Source organism: Solea solea, chromosome 9, assembly GCF_958295425.1.
Source record: "Solea solea chromosome 9, fSolSol10.1, whole genome shotgun sequence".
Lineage (NCBI taxonomy): Eukaryota > Metazoa > Chordata > Actinopteri > Pleuronectiformes > Soleidae > Solea > Solea solea.
Genome location: NC_081142.1, coordinates 19,124,186 through 19,142,865, shown reverse-complemented (window position 1 = coordinate 19,142,865; position 18,680 = coordinate 19,124,186). Strand labels below are relative to the sequence as shown.

The 18,680-nt window shown below is 42.3% G+C and overlaps 1 protein-coding gene across 1 annotated transcript in view; it reads left to right on the top strand.

The window, feature by feature from the left end:
- The window catches only part of LOC131465968 (uncharacterized), a 41,870-nt gene that overhangs the window by 6,527 nt on the left and 16,663 nt on the right, over nucleotides 1–18,680 (top strand). Inside the window, exons 9-34 of the mRNA XM_058638976.1 lie at nucleotides 195–461; nucleotides 730–990; nucleotides 1,549–1,809; nucleotides 1,955–2,209; nucleotides 2,469–2,729; nucleotides 2,820–3,083; nucleotides 3,600–3,866; nucleotides 3,975–4,241; nucleotides 4,826–5,083; nucleotides 5,425–5,688; nucleotides 6,570–6,827; nucleotides 6,935–7,192; nucleotides 7,414–7,668; nucleotides 8,002–8,265; nucleotides 8,952–9,209; nucleotides 9,319–9,582; nucleotides 10,378–10,638; nucleotides 11,370–11,630; nucleotides 12,726–12,989; nucleotides 13,127–13,387; nucleotides 13,965–14,225; nucleotides 14,891–15,151; nucleotides 15,653–15,922; nucleotides 16,005–16,265; nucleotides 16,349–16,609; nucleotides 17,174–17,437. Coding sequence (XP_058494959.1) covers nucleotides 195–461; nucleotides 730–990; nucleotides 1,549–1,809; nucleotides 1,955–2,209; nucleotides 2,469–2,729; nucleotides 2,820–3,083; nucleotides 3,600–3,866; nucleotides 3,975–4,241; nucleotides 4,826–5,083; nucleotides 5,425–5,688; nucleotides 6,570–6,827; nucleotides 6,935–7,192; nucleotides 7,414–7,668; nucleotides 8,002–8,265; nucleotides 8,952–9,209; nucleotides 9,319–9,582; nucleotides 10,378–10,638; nucleotides 11,370–11,630; nucleotides 12,726–12,989; nucleotides 13,127–13,387; nucleotides 13,965–14,225; nucleotides 14,891–15,151; nucleotides 15,653–15,922; nucleotides 16,005–16,265; nucleotides 16,349–16,609; nucleotides 17,174–17,437 — 6,807 coding nt within the window. The remainder of the gene's footprint in view (nucleotides 1–194; nucleotides 462–729; nucleotides 991–1,548; nucleotides 1,810–1,954; nucleotides 2,210–2,468; nucleotides 2,730–2,819; nucleotides 3,084–3,599; nucleotides 3,867–3,974; nucleotides 4,242–4,825; nucleotides 5,084–5,424; nucleotides 5,689–6,569; nucleotides 6,828–6,934; nucleotides 7,193–7,413; nucleotides 7,669–8,001; nucleotides 8,266–8,951; nucleotides 9,210–9,318; nucleotides 9,583–10,377; nucleotides 10,639–11,369; nucleotides 11,631–12,725; nucleotides 12,990–13,126; nucleotides 13,388–13,964; nucleotides 14,226–14,890; nucleotides 15,152–15,652; nucleotides 15,923–16,004; nucleotides 16,266–16,348; nucleotides 16,610–17,173; nucleotides 17,438–18,680) is intronic.

Sequence of the window (18,680 nt, the reverse complement as noted above, 5' to 3'; positions counted from 1 at the left end):
ATAATGTTTAAAATTGGATTGAATTTGTGAAATTTGGAAATACAATACATTTCCAAAGTCACTTGGCTCACTTTTTATGAACAAAAAGAAAAGAAACAGTGTACTCTCTAACAGCCTTGTTTTCTTCCATGTTTGTACTCACAAATAAAAAACATTACATGTAGGTGTATGACTTGAATTTTGCTTCTCTCCAGCACCATGTGTTCCCACAAATCTGCAAACATCATCCGACTGCAAATCAGATATCCTGCTCAGCAAGTGGGATCTGGCAGAGGGGGCGCTAAGTTACACTGTAGAGGCCTTTGGCAACCAGGGAGTCAACGACACGTACAACTGCAGCTCAGTGTCCAACAGCTGTGCTATAGAAGGCATCAATTGTGGAGAACACTTGACTGTCTACATCACAGCTTTTGATGATGAATGCCCCAGTCCAAGCCAGCTGGGTACTGTGGCTGAGACCGGTGAGGCAAATCTCTAAGAGTCTGTTCATCACATATTAGCAGTAATTAGTAAAAGTAATCAGATATCCCGAAAATGATCTGTTCACCCAGTGTTGGCATGGGTTTTTGTTTGAAACTGAAGCAACCAGTTTGTTTTGATTATTAATTAGTTATTCAAGCAAACCGTTTTTAGATTCTAAAATACATCTTTTACTTTCTGATTGTTGTGTGTTTCATAAAAAATGTATACATTTAAAGATTAACGTAATGAGATAATTGTGTCTTTCAGGACCATGCACTCCCCAGAATGTGTCAGCGGTGAAGGAATGTGGAGCTGACGCCATCACAGCCACCTGGACCATGACTGCTGGTGCAATTTTCTATGTTGCAATCGCAAAGGACAGCAATGGTGTCAGTCACCACTGTAACTCTTTTGATCTGACTTGTAAGATCAAGGGCTTGGAGTGCAGCACCAACTATACAGTGTACGTCATTGGCTCCAACTTTTTGTGCAACAGCTCTGAAAGCCAGATGGTGACCTTAGAGACAGGTAATGAGATAATACCCGTTTGTTTTCTTCTGAGTTATTTTATTGTTCAGCTGCTGAGATTCCTTTTCAGAGGATGGAAAATGCATGTTCAGTTCCATAGAGGTAATCTGTGGAATGTAATATAATGTCATATTTTGAACGAACTGTAATTCTGGGAACTAGACTTTCAAATCTGGAAATGTTACACAGATTCATGACCCACATGCCATTTAAATAAGACCAAAAATTCCGGTCTCCGATATGTTCCTATGTTCCCTCTTCTGCTACACCTACTGTCCTCATGTCCTCCTTCACAACAATCCATGAACCTTCTGTGTGGTCTTTCTGTTTTGATCCTGCCCGGCAGCACCATCTTCTACATCCTTTGCCCAATATAATCACTATGCCTCCTCTGCACGTGACCAAACCATTTCAACCTTGCCTCTCTTATACTTTATTTCTAAACCCTTCAACCTGAGCTGTCCCTCGATTATAATCCTAATCCTCATCATCTTCAGCTGTATCGTCTTATCATTTCAAAATACTCCCAAGTTTAATAATGTGTTTTTTTTTATTCAGATGCTTGCCCACCGAGTAACATCGGTGCCTCCTTGGACTGTGCAGCCAATGAGGCTCATATTTCATGGTATGGCCAGCCACAAATCCACTCCTACACAGCCACCATCGAGGATGAAGACCAAGTACTTCTCAGCTGCAGCTCTTCTGTGTCCAACTGTTCAATACCAAACCTGAAATGTGGCACGCTCTACGCTCTTACTGTCCGCCACCACGATGGCATCTGCCCCAGTATCCCCTCCGCACCCATCACCTTTGAGTCTGGTAGGGACATGTTCTGCTTCTCTTGTCTCCTCAAAGAAACCCACCTCGATGAAAGTAGTAGACAATCATTTTTGTGAAGAGTCTGGGATCAACATAATAATGGGTTATTAAGTTACATTCTAAAGCAGGTCTTCTCTATGTCCAGTTCCTTGTGGGCCAGTCAACGTACATGCCAATGTGGACTGTGCATCGGGTGGACTGAGCATATACTGGGACTCATCCAAAAATGCAGAAGGCTACCTCGCGGTGGTCTCAGGTAGCAGCGGTCAGACGTCACACAACACCTCACAGCCTATGCTCAGTGTCAACACACTAGGGTGTGGAGATGAGTACACGGTGACGGTGATGTCCTTCAATCGCTCCTGCATCAGTTTTCCCACAGTCTTACCTGTCAGGGAAGGTAAGAGACATTTATAAATAGGTTTGTAAAAGGTTTTTACAGTTTGGCAGTAGTCTGGATGCTGGATCTAGTTGGGAATGTGAGTGAATGAAACTGAAAAGACATGTGGATGTTTGCTTTATAATCAGTTGGCTTGAACCTACTTTCTGAATCAGGTCAGGATTAAAAAAACAAAAACAACAACCATATACTGAAATGCAAGTCAAAACTTTCTTAAACCAAATATACTGAGCTAATCCAAGGTTCTCACCTCACCCAGCACCATGTGCGCCCACTAATGTGGTGGCGGAGAGGAACTGTGGTCAGAGTTTTATGGAAGTGACATGGCAAGCAAGTCTTGGAGCCAAAACCTACACGGCCAGTGCTGTGGGTACCACTGGCATTGTCTTGACGTGTGAGTCCAACAAGACGTCGTGCAGCCTGGTGGGTGTAATGTGTGGCCAGGTTTACAATGTCAGTGTGGCCGCAGTGGACGACAACTGTACTGGCCCAGGGAGCCCCGTGGTGTCACAAACAACAGGTACATGCTGTCTAAGTGAATAAATACATATTAACTGTATATTACGTGATGCCTTGCATCATCCTGCTGTTCTGTGTGCTTCCTCTTCAGCACCCTGCCCCCCCTCTCAGCTCAATGCCTCAGTGAACTGCAGTAGTAACTCAGTGGAGTTAACCTGGAGCAGCAGCCCCAATGCAGTGTCCTACACCGGCAAAGCAGTGAGCTCAGATGGACACAATGTGACCTGTGATGCAGGAACGGCGCTCAGCTGCCACATGGATGGGCTGCACTGTGGCAAGGAGTACACTTTCACGGTTTCAGCCTCAGATGGTTACTGCCCGAGTCCTGACAGCAATCCAGTCGTCCAAAAAACTGGTGAGAAAGAGAGCGACATCTCTGCCTTTTTTCTGTCTAATCTTACTCCTTTTCTGAATCTTTTACAGTTTCTGTTCATTTTCCTTGGTCCGTTATTAACCTCTACTTAGCAGCTCCCTTCCTGGCTGTGTCCTTAAATGTAAAATAATTTTTTTCTTCTTCTTGACAACCTGGAGGTTATTAATGACTCAAGGGAACAACAATATGAGAACCTTTCATTAACTGGGGTGGGGCTTAATCACTGCTTGGCAAAGTTTAACTTCTGATAATGAAAGTGTCACACAATCCAGAGCAGCTATTAAGTCGTTGATAAAACAACACACAAAACAACACTTTATATTTTTTCATACATTTCAGTATCTTGTTTTTATGAGTGTCTTGAATTCTTATCACCCCAAGTGACCAACAAACAAAATGAATCAATGCAATTTTAAGTAATTTAGCGACTACTGCAGCTTTCTGTCTATTTTTGTGATCAAATTACCCCCCTTTCTAACTCTTTGCCTCCAATTTCAGCTCCATGCTCGGTTCAAAATGTGCTCAGCAGCCTAAACTGTAGCACCAACACACTAACAGTCAGTTGGACACTTGAATCCATGCCGGTAAACTACAGCGTCACTGCCTTGCCCACAAATGAAAGTGCAACTGTTCTTCGCTGCATCAGCTCTAGCTCTAGCTGTACCCTGATTAATCTGGAGTGTGGAGAGCAGTACACTGTGACAGTCCAAGCCATCAGCTACACATGTGAAGGATACAGCAGCGTCCCAGAGATTGTTAATTCTGGTAAGTGTTATCTGTAAATATAAAAAAACGTAGAAAGTTTTTGATGTATCTGGATATTGTGACTTCATGATAAAACAATTGTCCTCTTTCTTTCTGCGTCATGGCTAGTTCCCTGTATTCCTATGAGTGTCCAAGGCATGATGGAGTGTCCCACTCACACGCTGCATGCGTCTTGGGATGCACTGAGCCCTTCAAGTGCAGTGTCTTTTATCTCAACTCTGAGCGGAGCAGGAGGTTTCTCTACTTCCTGTTCCACGACTGACAAGAGTTGCATTTTTCCTGGCCTCCAGTGTGCTCAGACATATATGCTGTCTGTGGTCGCTGTCAATGACAGGTGTAACAGCTCGAAGAGCGAAATAGTCTCAGCGACAACTGGTAAATATATGCTTTTAAATTCTAAATGTGCGATTCACTGGTAGCTGCATTATAGCCATATTTTGTCTGTGCCATAAAAACAGTAAAAACACACTATTACACTGGGTGAGTTTTCCATTTTCTCAACAACACAATGATAGATGAATATATCCCAGGTCACTATTCTGGAAAAATTCAGATGACGAGGTTGTAATCACATTCTTTGGAAGGAAGATACAGAGCAGGATTTAAAGGGTAACTAAGGATAATACCTGAGTGCACATATCTTGCAAAATTTCCATCCAGTAGGCTTAAATTTTAAGACTAGATATTGTGAGTATAGGTACGTACTGAGATTTTACACTTACAGGTGAATGCTTTTAAATACGACCCCCACAGTATTCCACAGCTTCTTCTGTTTTAGAAAAATTTACTGAAGACTACAGTTTGTTTTAGTTTTTTTTACATTTCTGGTATAGTATTTATCACATGAGCAATTCTAATTCTGTTTTTGATCTGTTCAATTCAAATTGTATTTTAAAACCTCTTTAAGATTTAAAATATTTCGTCATGGACTAAACACAGTCATGATACTCATCTTTCAGCGCCCTGTGATCCTACAAGTGTGACTGCCGCACAGGACTGTATGTCTGGTGTTGCGACGGTAACATGGGGGGCCAGCGCTGGAGCAAATTACTACTCTGTCCTTGCGGAGGCCAACGGACACGTTGACTCGTGTACTTCCACCAGCACGTCCTGTGATCTGACTGAGCTGCAGTGTGGGCAGGACTACACTGTGACCGTACTCGCGGGGGATGGAAAGTGCAACAGCTCCATACTCGCCAAAACGAATATAACCACAGGTAACTGAAGATCATAGAAGTGCTTTCTGAGTCTGTCTTACACTCTGAAAATGATAAGGAGAGAATTACTATGCATAAGACAGACATTGAGGTAGAAGAAACATCTGGATGTGGGTTTACTATTTTAATAACATAATGTAAACTCCCCCCAGATTGCAGAAAATACAAAATTGTTTAAAATCAGTAGCAGCTGAGTAGCTGCATAATCTAACCTTTATCCTTTTGACAAAAAAAAAATCATATTTTGTTCAAGGTCTGAAGAAAAAACTGAATTGAATACAAAGTTTTGTGTTTGGAATCGAAGCTGAAATGAAAGCAAAAGGTGATCTTCCTTTTTCCAGCTCCCTGTGCGCCAGTGATTCAGACTCACATTTTAGCCTGCGCCTCCAACCACGCCGTGGTCACCTGGGCTGAGGATGAGGATGCTCTGAATGTTACAGTCGTCGCCATTTCCACTCTTAGTCACTCAACATCCTGCAGCTCCTCTTCGGTCACCAGTTGTACTCTGGAGGAGCTGCAGTGTGGACACACCTACACTGTCCATGCTGTTGCACAAGGAATCCGCTGTCAGAGCCAACACAGCACAACTATTGAGATCATCACTGGTAAGTTGTAGTCAATACAGTCTTGTGTTTGTATGTGATTTAATGCACATTTGTTTGCTGGGTATATTGCAGTGCAATGACCTGTAGACCATTATTTCTCAGTCTAGATGTTTGGTGTGTAAGAATTATTGTGAATTAGTGCCATCTAATGGTGAGACTGCAGAGTACAACAAATGTTCACTCCCCAGTGTAGCAGTAAACTGCAGAGGCTTTTTCTGTTTACACCTTTTTATGCATGGGGTTTATTTGATTAACCGATCATTTGTACTGCAAATCTGTTCACGTTGCTGAAGAACCATGACGGCTCAAGACGGCGGTCTCTGCAAATCTAACCCTTTACTTTAAGCTCATATAAAAGAGGTTAAACAAAGGTTATAAACCCTCCAAAATATTACACACAGGACCTTTTAAATGTGGAGCAATGTCATAACTTTATAAATTAAATGTAAAACATTATTAATTCTCTGAGGGTAATTCTCCTGTTTCATCAGTAAAGGGTTTAAAAGCCCAGGGTGTTAGATTTAGATCAGGTTTAACAAGCAATGTCTCAAATAGTAATACTTTTCATGATTACCTGGAACAAAAAAGCTTCATGTCTATATGAGTGGGACCTCTTCCATGTTGCACCGCCATGTTTTAAGAGAAGTGCAGAATAACACACAAACAAATTACTGGCTATTCTCATTTTGCTTGAAAGTCACTGGAAGGGAGGGGAACAGTGAGGGGATGGGGATTCAGCTGGTTGCAGTCAATGACTTCAACACTAGATGTCACTAAATACAACACACTTAACCTTTCAAGGTTAAATTGATATCAAAAAGAAATTGTAGTTCAAAGTTGCATGTTCAGGAACCTGGTGTAATCCTCTTTTTCTCTCCCAGCACCCTGCACCCCTTCAAATGTGGAGCATAGATACATCTGCAACAGTGGCGTGGCCATTGTCACCTGGGATGAGACTATGGGGAGACAGAGTTTCTACACACACGCCCAGTCTGGAGACCACATGGACTCCTGTAGTGGCCAGCAGACCAACTGCTCACTGCATTCATTGCTCTGTGGCCGCACTTATGATGTGGAAGTGATAGCTGTGGCTGACCACTGCAACAGCAGTGTCCCTGGGGTAACACAGATAGAGACAGGTAAGACAGTGTTGGGTCATCTGCAGGGTGTTATGTGCTGATGAGGGTGAAGGTTTGTGAGTAAAACATTTCTATGCATGACATTTTCCCTTTTCATGTCCCATCAGCCCCCTGTGCTCCCACAAATGTGAGTGCCTCCCTCTTGTGTGACTTCAACACGGCAGCGGTCAGCTGGCAACACAGTACTGGCGCAATTTCTTACACAGTGACAGCACTCGGGGGAGATGGCGATGTCAAACAGTGCACTACAAATGAAACAAGCTGTTACCTACCCAACATGCACTGCGCTGAGACCTACACCATCACTGTCAGCCCGTTCTCTACATGCAAGGGTGACGACAGCTCTGCAATCACCTTCATTGCAGGTGAGGAAGACTGTTAATAATTGTATTACATTCAGTCCTAAATGAACTGAAATCACTTCACCTCTAGCTGCCTACAGATGTTGGCGTCAATCTCTAAATATTAGTTCTCATAGGACTTGTTGGAATGTTTTGGAAAGTTATATTAAACACAACTTAAGCATAATAACAAGGACAATGTGTTTTGTTACATATTTTCTCCCCCTCTTTGTTCTTTCTCTCAGGTCCCTGCCCTCCCACCAATGTCCATGTTTCCCTGCAGTGTGAGGGCAATGTGGGCCATGTAACCTGGGACGCTGCACTGCAAGCAGAGCAGTATGTGGTCACTGCTGTGGATGATCACGCACACAACTGCACCTCCACCGGTACCAGCTGCTCCCTCACAGACCTCCACTGTGGGGAGACGGCTATCGTCACCGTGGTCACCATTGAGAGAGGCTGCACGAGCAATCCCAGCCTGCCTTTCAATTTCCAGTCAGGTCTGAGAATAAAAAAATGTGCTTTGTTTGAATAGTATTTGCACAAGAATTGCACGAGAAGGTGGTTAACCTAGTAAAGCATAAATACTGTCCAAAGTTTAAAATGGTAAAGAAAGAAGAAAATCGAAAGCTTACAGTTGACCACATTAAATACATTATAGGTCAATGTTACTTAAAGTTTCTTTCGTGACGTATTATAATCTTTCGGTTTTACAAGTGGTTTTGATTGTGTTTTATCTTAAAGTGTAAAGGTTATATTGAAAATATTCAAACTCATTAATTAATTTACAATATTTCTTTTAAAATAACTCTCTTAATGTCTCTTGTCATCAGTCGTCTGCCCCCCCACCAATGTGAAGGGAGTGACCTCATGTGGAAACAATGACATCACAGTGAGCTGGGACCCGACCCCTGAAAGTGGTGTAAGCTATTTCCTACGCAGCGAAGAAGACGGCGGAGCCACGGCCGGCCACTCCACAATGCAGAGGTCCTACGTGATGACCGGACTGCAGTGTGGCGAGTTGTACACAATCACAGTCACTGCCACCGACTCTGAGTGCACCAGTGTCCTCAGCACGCCAATACACGCTGAAACAGGTTAATATCTGGATATGTTTTTCATGTACGGCGCTGGTAAAATGAATGAATGACTAAATAAAGGCAGCTGCAGCTGCTGAGAGGTGATGAGAAATGATTCGGCCACTTCTCTGTGTCACAGAATTGCTCTGCCTGTGTTATTAATTAGAGTGTAATAATGCTGCAGCCGGGTTCATTCATCATCCCAACGCTAACAAACAGCCTGTATAAAACAGAGAAGGCAACTGAACTGAAAATGCTGCTGTGTTAACATTTATGAAGTAGATATTGTGTTTCCTCTGGGTTATTGCACTTATTTCATATGAAATTGCAGATAAAAGTTAAAGTCCAGTTCAGTAATTAACTTTCCCCAATAAAGATACACTGGTACGAGTTGCTTTACAAAGTTTTACAATTATTTACAATTAACACAGTCCCAAGGATTTAAGCTCAGTGTTACAGCTAAGGTTTTAATCACATTTAACTTAGGATGTTGCAAAAGGTTTGTGATAGAGAGATGCCTTTATAGACAAAAACAGAATTCCGTTTTTCAAATAAACTGTTCTGGACCCATAACCAGGTGAATCACTTATTTTTGGTATTTTTACATTTACCACTGAAATATTATCTTACTAGTATTGCTAATGTATTATAATATATTATCCCATGACTCTTAAGTGTTCCTCTCTTACGTCGTTCCCTGCCAGCTCCATGTCCACCAACTAATCTTAATGTCACCACTGAATGCGGCACAAATTTGGGAATACTGACCTGGGATCCGAGTCCCCACGCCATCTCCTACATAGCTACAGCGACTGGTACACACGGCCACGTAGTTTCCTGTACTTCCAATACAACAACTTGCTCTGCGAAGCTGGACTGTGGACATGAGTACACTGCGGTGGTTTTTGCCTCCAGTGCGACATGCAACGGCAGTGCTGGGAACACCTTGACATTTATCTCAGGTAAATGGAACTTGTTTCTCACTGAAACTGTCTGAGCTGGACTCAGTGTTTGTTCTTTATCTGAACATCAAACCTTTTCCTACTACTCCTCCTCCTCCTTCCTCCACAGCTCCCTGTCTGCCTGACAATGTGGTCGCACACCTGGACTGCAATGTCAACTCCTTTGCGGTGGAGTGGAGGGGAAGCATTGGTTATGTAGGCTATTACACTGCCATCGCCATTGGAAGTGATGACACACGCCTTGCTTGTAACTCCACAACCACTAACTGCACCATCGAGAACCTCCAGTGTGGCGTCATCTACAGCATCGTCGTCACCACACCAACAGTGGACTGCGGCATCATCGATGGCTCGGACTACATGGTGCAGTCAGGTAGCGAAAGTTCATTATGCCATATCAGACTAGAGAAAGCACTATTAGAATGCAAAGCCTAAGGGCCATAACCTACATCCCCAGAAATGTCATCAGAATGTTTCATTGTCAGTGACGCTGCTCACAGCATAAATCAGACAGTCAGACAAATGAAAACAAAAACATAAACATAAGCAAACATACCAGAGCATCCCTGGCACAGGTAATACTCCCACACATGCATATGGTCAATAGTGGTGTTGTTGAATGTTGTTAAAAGCTTGTTTTACCACAAAAGAGCTAAATGAAATGACGATAACAAAGTTTGACTACCAGCATCTCTAATGCTCACTTGGTTTTCCTGTGGTTTTGCAACATTTTCATGATGTTTTTCTTAAAATGTGTAACAACACTTTAACGTGGATGCATATATATATATTTTTTAATACATCTTTTCTGTGTCTTCTTTTTAAGATTCAAATTTCATGACTCAAGAATGACTTGCCACTATGGCTAATAACATTTATATTTGCGATGCCTCTGTAGACCCTTAAACAAGTTAGGATTTGTGTTACAAATAAAAATCAATACAGTTGCCTAAAGTGTTGTACAGTAAAAATAAAAAATAGTTCTGCAAATAGCCAACAACTCACACTGTGTGAAACGCCAAGGAGAAGATGTGCGTCTTGAGACAAGCTTTAAAAACGGGAAGTGAAGGGGCCTGTCTAATGTTATGTGGCCACTCATTCCAGCGATTCTGAGCCATGGCTCTTACATTTCACTTTTAATCTTATTTGTCCTTGTCCAAATCACCAGCGCCCTGCAAACCAGACAATGTAATGGTGAGTCTGGAGTGCAGCACTCACTTGGTATCTGTGACGTGGGAAAACTCAGGCCCGAACCAGACTCAGGTGGTGACAGCGGTCGACAGTGCAGGAGTGATCACCACATGCAACTCGAGCAGCTCCAACTGCACCTTCGACGATCTGACCTGTGGCGACAGCTACTCCATCAGTGTGGTCGGCCACACAAATTCATGCAGCATTGACCCACTTGCTGTCACAAGCCTCAACACAGGTAGAATCACTCACAAGGTAGCAAACATTATTGTAATGTGCAGCAGACAAGCCTTGCATCTTTTGTTCATTTTATTGATTTTTACCAGACAATTTGGTCTCTACAGATATAGCTCTTTTTTCTTTCTACACAAAAGCAGGAATTAATTTATTTTGATCACATGCAAGGATAGCATTGGTACATGCAAATCAGTGTGACTGAAAATGACTAGCAGAAGAACGAAAACACTGTTGTGGATATTGTTTTTAAATTGAGCAAGCATGGAAGTTATACTTGTATTTGGTTTAATAATTTAGAAATCTACCTCATGATTTAGTTGAAATTTATCTGTATTCTGTGCAAAGTGTTTTTCCAAATAATGAGATTATGAAGCAATACAAAACTGGAATACTCTATTAAAGTAATGTATAACAATCACATATTTGTTTAATTACATCTGAATGATATATTTCTATGCATTTTTTTATGTATTGGTGGTGAAGGGATAGATGGTGTTGTGGTTTAATCTGTGGTGATAAAATTATCATATGATTTGTGTGTATATTATTGAACGCATTAAGCTTCAATAATAAATGATGATGCTGTCACCCTGTAACTCACCAAGAGGCTTGAATAGAATTATCACGATCTAATCTAACTTGTTTAAATAACGATTTAGTTTCAGTTGTACTCAGTTGTACAGCTTAACTCAAAAGGACCTTGCCTCATATTTGAATCTTCATCTCCACCAGCCCCATGCGTTCCCACCAACCTCCGGGTTCAAATAGACTGCCTGAGCGGTCAAGCCACGGCCATGTGGAACTCTGCGCTTGGTGCCACATCTTACACCGTCTATGCTCACGGCACTCTTGGCTACCACACGACTTGTAACAGCACAGGCACCACCTGTTCCATGAACAACCTGGCATGTGGGCAAGACTACAACTTCACTGTAGTGGGTCTTCACGACTCCTGCGCCAGTTTGGTCAGTGAGTCCGTCACTCAGTCCACAGGTAATAAAACACAATAATATTTTTCCTGGATTTTTGTTCAATCAAGGTTTGCTAACCTGTTGCAGATGAATGTCAGTCATAACTCATAAAGTGTGTAACATAAAAATGTAAATAAATATCTGAACTTATCTGACACATTTAAACCATTGTCAGATAAGTTCACACAATGTTGATAAAGCCTATCAACTCCACCTAACTCTCTCAGTATAGCTGTTTTTACATCTCATGTCTCCAGGCAACATTTCTGTGCACAGGAAGTGATTTGGTTTATATCGAGACAGGGAGAAACGGCAACGTTGTGCTAGTAAAGTGGGACGACTGCAAACAAGTTTGAGCACGACTAAAGACACAAAGAAGTGCCAACAAAAAGACACAGAAGTGAATTCTACTGCTTAAAGAAGCAATACTTAAATGAATAATAACTGTTGTAAAAATCACCCTAAATTTGTGCAAGAAAGAAGTTAAGTTGATAGGTAAATGTCTCCCTTGTTTGTTATGACACCACCTACTGTTTAATGGCCCGCATTGCTTGATGTACGTAGACTATAGGCCTACACTGAACAAACGTGGAGTCATGATTACTAGCGGTGTTGTGGACACTGTCCACTGTGTCTCTCCGCCGTTGACGTGAGATTCCATGCAAAACAATGAGCAAGTAAAATTAGGCAAGAGAGAGCAAATTACAAGGTGCCTGCGAAATGCAAATTCTAGAATCTCTGGCTCACCAAAGAAAATTACAAAGACTTTCTTGCCTAAGATCCCAAGGATGATCACTTGTCCAGATGCAGAGCATGCTGCAAATGAATAAAAGTGGACGCTGTGGGCGAGGCTGCTCATACAAGTTACCCTCCCATCTTAAGCTGTGTCAGCACATTCTGTGCACATTCTGAACCCTGAATATTACATAATTTCTGTTCACGAAGACCAACAGTCATGCTGTGATTTGGTTAAAGAATCATGCCATTTGAATATTCACACATTTTAAATCTGCTTATACGGTCAATTTAAAATCAGGAATCAACAGAACTTGAGAAACAGAAAAAAAAAGTTGTTTATACATTGCATATCCACATGACATTCTGCTATGTATGCTAGGTCCTTGTCCCCACAGTGGTCTAATGACCACAATGGACTGCAAAACTCACACTGCCACTGTGTCCTGGACGCCTGGCAGTGGCATCTTGTACTACAATGCCTCAGCCGTTCCGTCTTCCAGCGCACCACAGCAGACCTGCTCCACCGGTGGCTCCTCCTGTAACATCACCTCTCTGCAATGTGGAGAGACCTACATTGTGTCGGTCAGTGGACAGGGACATAACTGCCCCAGCCGAGCCCAGGAGTGGAACAGAATCACCTCAGGTATGGTGATATTAATTAACACCCCCACGGTTTTCACTCAACCGATTGTTATTTTTGTTTTTGTGTGTTTACATTATACTGTATGTAAATGCTCGTGTGATGCATGCAATGAAGGTGACTGGGCTATTCTTCTCCAGCTCCCTGCCCTCCCATCAACCTTAGGGTCTTCTCCATCTGTGAATCAAATGACATCATGCTGATGTGGCAGCCCTCGGTGGGCTCGGCCTCCTACATGGCTGTGGCTGAGAATGCAGAGGGCAGCAAGTGGTCCTGCAACACCAGCAGCACCAGCTGCCAGATATTCCAATTGCCCTGTGGGCAGCAGTACCACGTCTACGCTGTGGGTGTGGATGATACGTGTTTTGGAGACAAGAGTAACGTCAAAGTGTTTAGTACAGGTGGGTTTATAAGCCTGAGCCATGTCTGAGTCTGGCTTTTGTGAAGCAAGTGCACTGTTTTGAATATCGATTGATTCAGAAGCAATATTAGAACAGGCTGAAGTTTACATACAGTATGTACTTAAAATAAGTATTACTCTTATTCACAATATACTATATCTGAAATCCAAGACCCATTTCGTCTTTGGCGCTCCCTGCTTGAACTGTTTTAATTAAAGATGTTATTGTTATTGTTTACTTTCTATTAAATCAGCGACAACAACACATGTATGTTTTGAAATGGTATCTAAATACTGCAGCTTCACTGTAATAATACATTTTTTATGTATAAAGTCTTAAAAATGTACCAGACAAACAATGTAGTCACAGATTATTATTACAAAGTAAGTAAATAAAACCTTCACCATGAAATGCAACATATATACAATATAATCTATACAGTGATCATACATTTTTGCAGGTAATTTTCCCTTGAAACTGCTGCTGCATTAATTTAACTTAAATGACATGAAGTCTGAAATCTGAAGTTCATCCTCCTGTGCCCACATGCACACACTCATGTGCTCTCTCTCTTCAGCTCCTTGTGTGCCACAGAACATACAGCACCATTTGGACTGTCGGGATGGTGTCCTAAACATCACCTGGGAGTCCACGGGACACGCTTTACAGTTCTGTACCTCCCTGTCCAGCAGTCAAGGCCACATCAGCACCTGCGTGGCAGATCAGCATCACAGTGTAATGAGCAACCTGCAGTGTGATATGATGTACAACGTTTCAGTCATGGCCATGGATAACTCCTGCAACAGCTCCCATAGTCCCCAAGAACAGATCTTTACAGGTTGGTAGAGCTCCAGGTGACGTTTAAGTTGTCTGTATTTTTATGCTTTAATATGGAGTCGCTTTGGCCCGAGGGCCTTTATATCTGGAGTTTGCACAGTTACCCTGTGTACGTGTGGGTTTTGGGCAAGGTCAAACACCTGAAACTGGGTCAGGTGTGAATGACCTGGATAGTTTCACAGAACGACTCTCTAGACAGGGTTCCAGTCGTCTGAAAATATCTCCATTTTTCCACCGGTTATTCAGAAGTGAATAGGCCTCTTGGATGAGAGGTGAAACGTCTTGACTCAGTAAAGTCTAGTTGCCTACAACGAACTCCTGAAGATAAAGGTGAATGGGTCCTTTACCCCTCTAAAGCAATCGTAGGTGTTGGAAATGGAAGTAATAATAATCAGAAATGCTATGTAATGCACAAATGTGGTCTTGTTCTTTTCCATCTTTAAAAATGTTTAAAAAAAGTTATAAAGCTAGAATATACTGTAGGTATATCCATATTTAAGTTTGGTCAGGGTTTACATTATATCTTTAACCTTAAATGATTTATTTTATTTTAACGTTTTTTTTTTTCACACAAGTTTTTTTTTTGTACAGTTTTGTCATCTTGTATCCTCGCCTCAACAATGTTCTCTTCTTCTACTTCTTCATCTTCTCTCGTTTTCTGCACAGCTCCCTGCCCTCTCTCGTCCTTCCTTACTACCACTGACTGCAGCACCGGAGTTGTGTCCGTGGCCTGGAACGCCAGCGTGGCGGGAGTCGTGCACACGGTGACGGCGGTTGACAAAATGGGTTACAGGCACAATTGCACTGGCACAAGCAGCAGCTGTGACCTGAGCCCACTGGATTGTGGGACAGAGTACAACATCACCATCACACCGTCCAGGGATGGATGTGTGGGCAGAGACAGCCTCACACAAATGATCACAACAGGCAAGGATCAGTAATATTTTTAGTTTAATTCAATATAATTTAATGAAAATAAAGCGATCATTGTGCACCTGTGGGTCTAACAAATGCTTGTATTACATATCTTTTGATTTCTTTTATTTATCTTATTTCCATTTATTTTCTTTTATACAGCAATTCTGTCAGTGAGGGCAAGCCATTACAGGAAAGGATTTCTGTTATTACTTCAGACTAATTTTAAAACCCTCGCATAATTCTTGATGGACCCTGAATTTTTCTCAGATGAGATGAGATAAAAGGACCAGTAAAATTGTAACAAAATAATTAAAATAAGAATAGAAACTAAATTAGGACAAAATATTTAGCGAAACTAAAAAAAGTAATCATGTTATACATGTACAAAATGGCATAAAGTTTTGTAAAACTTAAAAAGATGGTATTATTTTAACCATCCAACGTGTTTTAAAATCCTCGTATTTTATGTATGTGCACATTTTCTGATCCTTCCTTACCTGTTATCTCCAGTTCCCTGCATACCCAAGGTCTCTGATGTGGAGATCGACTGCCTGTCGAACTCAGCCTGGCTGATGTATGAGGAGTCTACAGGGGCTGAGGACTATGTCTCTGTGGTGACAGACAGCCAAGGTGCCGTCCAGACGTTTGTGTGCAATGACTCATCAGAGGGGGTGTGTTCTCTGCCGGAGCTGAAGTGCAGCCAGAACCTCACCTTCGCCCTAATGGCACGTGACCATCAGTGCTCCAGTTCACCCAGCAATGCTGTCACATCAGAGACAGGTAAAACACTGTTTTGCTGTAAAAGGGAAAAGGAAGGGGTTTGTGCAAGTGAAAGTTTTAAAATGGCTTCTCCTTCCCCTAGCTCCATGTCCCCCAGCAAATGTAGAAACTACAGTGTCCTGTGACATCGCCGCAGTCAATATCACCTGGTCAGCAGTTTATGGCGCAGTAAAGTACAAGGCCACACTGGAGGACATGAATGGACAAACAACTTGCTGCAGCACAGCAGACAATAGCTGCAGCATCAGTGACCTCGCATGTGGAGAATTCTACACACTGCACCTCATGGCTGAGGGACGAGTCTGCAACAGCTCCCAGAATGAAATGCACATCACCAGGACGGGTACAGTGTATTTAAAGTACATGAGAGTTAAAATGAATCAAAATGATGCAGAAGTTAATTGCTGTATGAACCTCTCCCCATAGTGTTATGCATTCCTGACAACCTCGAAGCCAGTTTGAACTGCATTAACAATGTTGCCACCATGACGTGGGACTACAGCAAAGGCTGGGGTCTTTACCGAGTGAGAGCTGTGAGTGCCGATGGCCACGAGGACGAGTGCATCTCCTTTCAGAAGGAGTGCGAGCTGACAGGCCTACGCTGTGGGCAGCTCTACAATGCGACTGTGACAGTAGAAGACCAAGGCTGCAAGAGCCGACCCAGTGAAAGTGTGACCATCAAGACAGGTGTGCACTGACATAATACTGTTATTCACAAGCGTGTGCATGTACTTCCTTGTAAAGCTGTGTTACAGTGTGTTTAATCAATCTGTTCAAACGTGTAGCAAAAAGTCAACCAGCACAGATTTCAGGAAGTAACTGTGCATTTTTGTAGTTTAGTGTGTAACATTTAGGAGGGTTTGAGGGCAGAAATTTAACATCCTACTCATAAGTGTGTTTGTATAAGTGTGTAATAGTGTGTAAGTATATAATGGTTTACATAGCCTTAGAATAAGCCTTTTATGTGTACTTCAGGCAAGTTTATTTGAGGAGGTTGCCATAATTTTACAGCACATAAAATCACATGCGTTACGTGTATTGATGCGGAAGCAAAGGAGAATGGCTCCGCCTACATTACCATGTGCATGAACCAGTGATAAGTAGAGTGAGAGTGTGGGTGTGGCTGTACTATACTCTGCTTCTGTGACTGTAAACCAGTTGTTGATCTGTAAAATGAAATATTTTTCTGTCATTACAAACATCCGAAACATCTAATAACAAAAATATGTTCTCTCCACCTCCTCTCACCAGCGCCGTGCACCCCAGAAAACATCTCCTCAGTGGTGGACTGTGAGGCCAATTCCCTGGTTGTGAGCTGGTCCGAGAGTGCAGGAGCTGACTCGTACGTCGCCACAGTGCATGACAGCTACGGTCAGACCACAACCTGTCAGGGCGCAACGGAGGGCAGCTGCAATGTGGCTGGGATCGGCTGCGGCCAGATCTACCGCATCTCTGTGATCTCTTCTGATGGTCTATGTGACAGCCCAACCAGTCATGTGGTTGAATTGCCCTCAGGTAACTCTCACTACATAATAGTGACCAGTCAAGTAGAGAAAGGATTCCTCTCTGTCCTATAAGCACCTATAATATGGTTTTCATATCTTAGACCAGGGGTTAAAATGGTCAGGTGAAAAAAGCTATAAATATCAAAGTGGCAGGCCGGATGAAATTTACAGGGGGGCCGGGTGTGGCCCGTGGGCCGTGACCTACTGTATGTCTTAGACATTTTAATCTCAAAAGTTTCGGAGTTAAATAAAATGTACATACAAGCATCAAACTTTTAATCCGAAATAAACTATTTTGACATGTGCAGACTTTGTCCACAAGTATGAGTAGAAGCTCCACTTCTAATCTGCATTTTGTACAAACACCGTTGTCGCTTGACCCTTTGCCGTGCCACCATTTACTTGTCTTTTTTTTCAAAAGTGGGCCTACGTTATGCTCCTCAAACAATACTTTTGATCACCACAATGAAGCTACGCTCCTGCATTTAATTGTAGTGATGGCACCATATCACTTTTTCATGTCTGATCACCAGTGTTCAGCACTGTTGCCTTCCAGGTTTGTGATGATCCCCCTTGTGTTTATGTTTTTTTCCAACTTCTCCAGTTTACTTCCACAGTCCAGAAACATGTGGAGGTGAACTGGACACTGAATTGACTGTAGGTGTAAATGTGAGAATGAATGGTTGTTTGTCGTTTGTCTCTAAGTCCTGCCTTTGACTGGCGACCTGTGCAGGGTGGAACCCTCGTCTTTTGCCCGGTGTCAGCTGGGATTGGCTCCAGTGGCCCTGTGACCCTCATGTGGAGGATAAATCAGTAGACAATGAATGAATGAATGAAGTCTTACCATTAGATGTTACTAATTCCCTTCAAATGTTAAAGCACCTGTAATAACAGAGTTACTCCTCACGTTAATAACAACAACGATTACCAACCTCAAGTATGTACCGATACCGATATCAGGCTGATACAGTAATTTTAGACCTTTTTTAACTTTGGAGTTGTTAACACATTCAAGCTATTTGAAACGCTAACCCTATCCCATAAATAACCCAAAGCATGATTTGGCTCATTCCTATTTAATCAACTAACTTTTATTTTAATCAAAAAACTAACCTACAATCCAGAGTTCTTTTAAAGTCTCTCATAAGAAAACTAACCATACACCAGTTTTTTGTTCCTGCTCTCGCCATGTTTTGGTCCATCTCCAGCAATTGTTTAAGTTATTTTAGTTTTATTCCAATCAGGGAATTTTA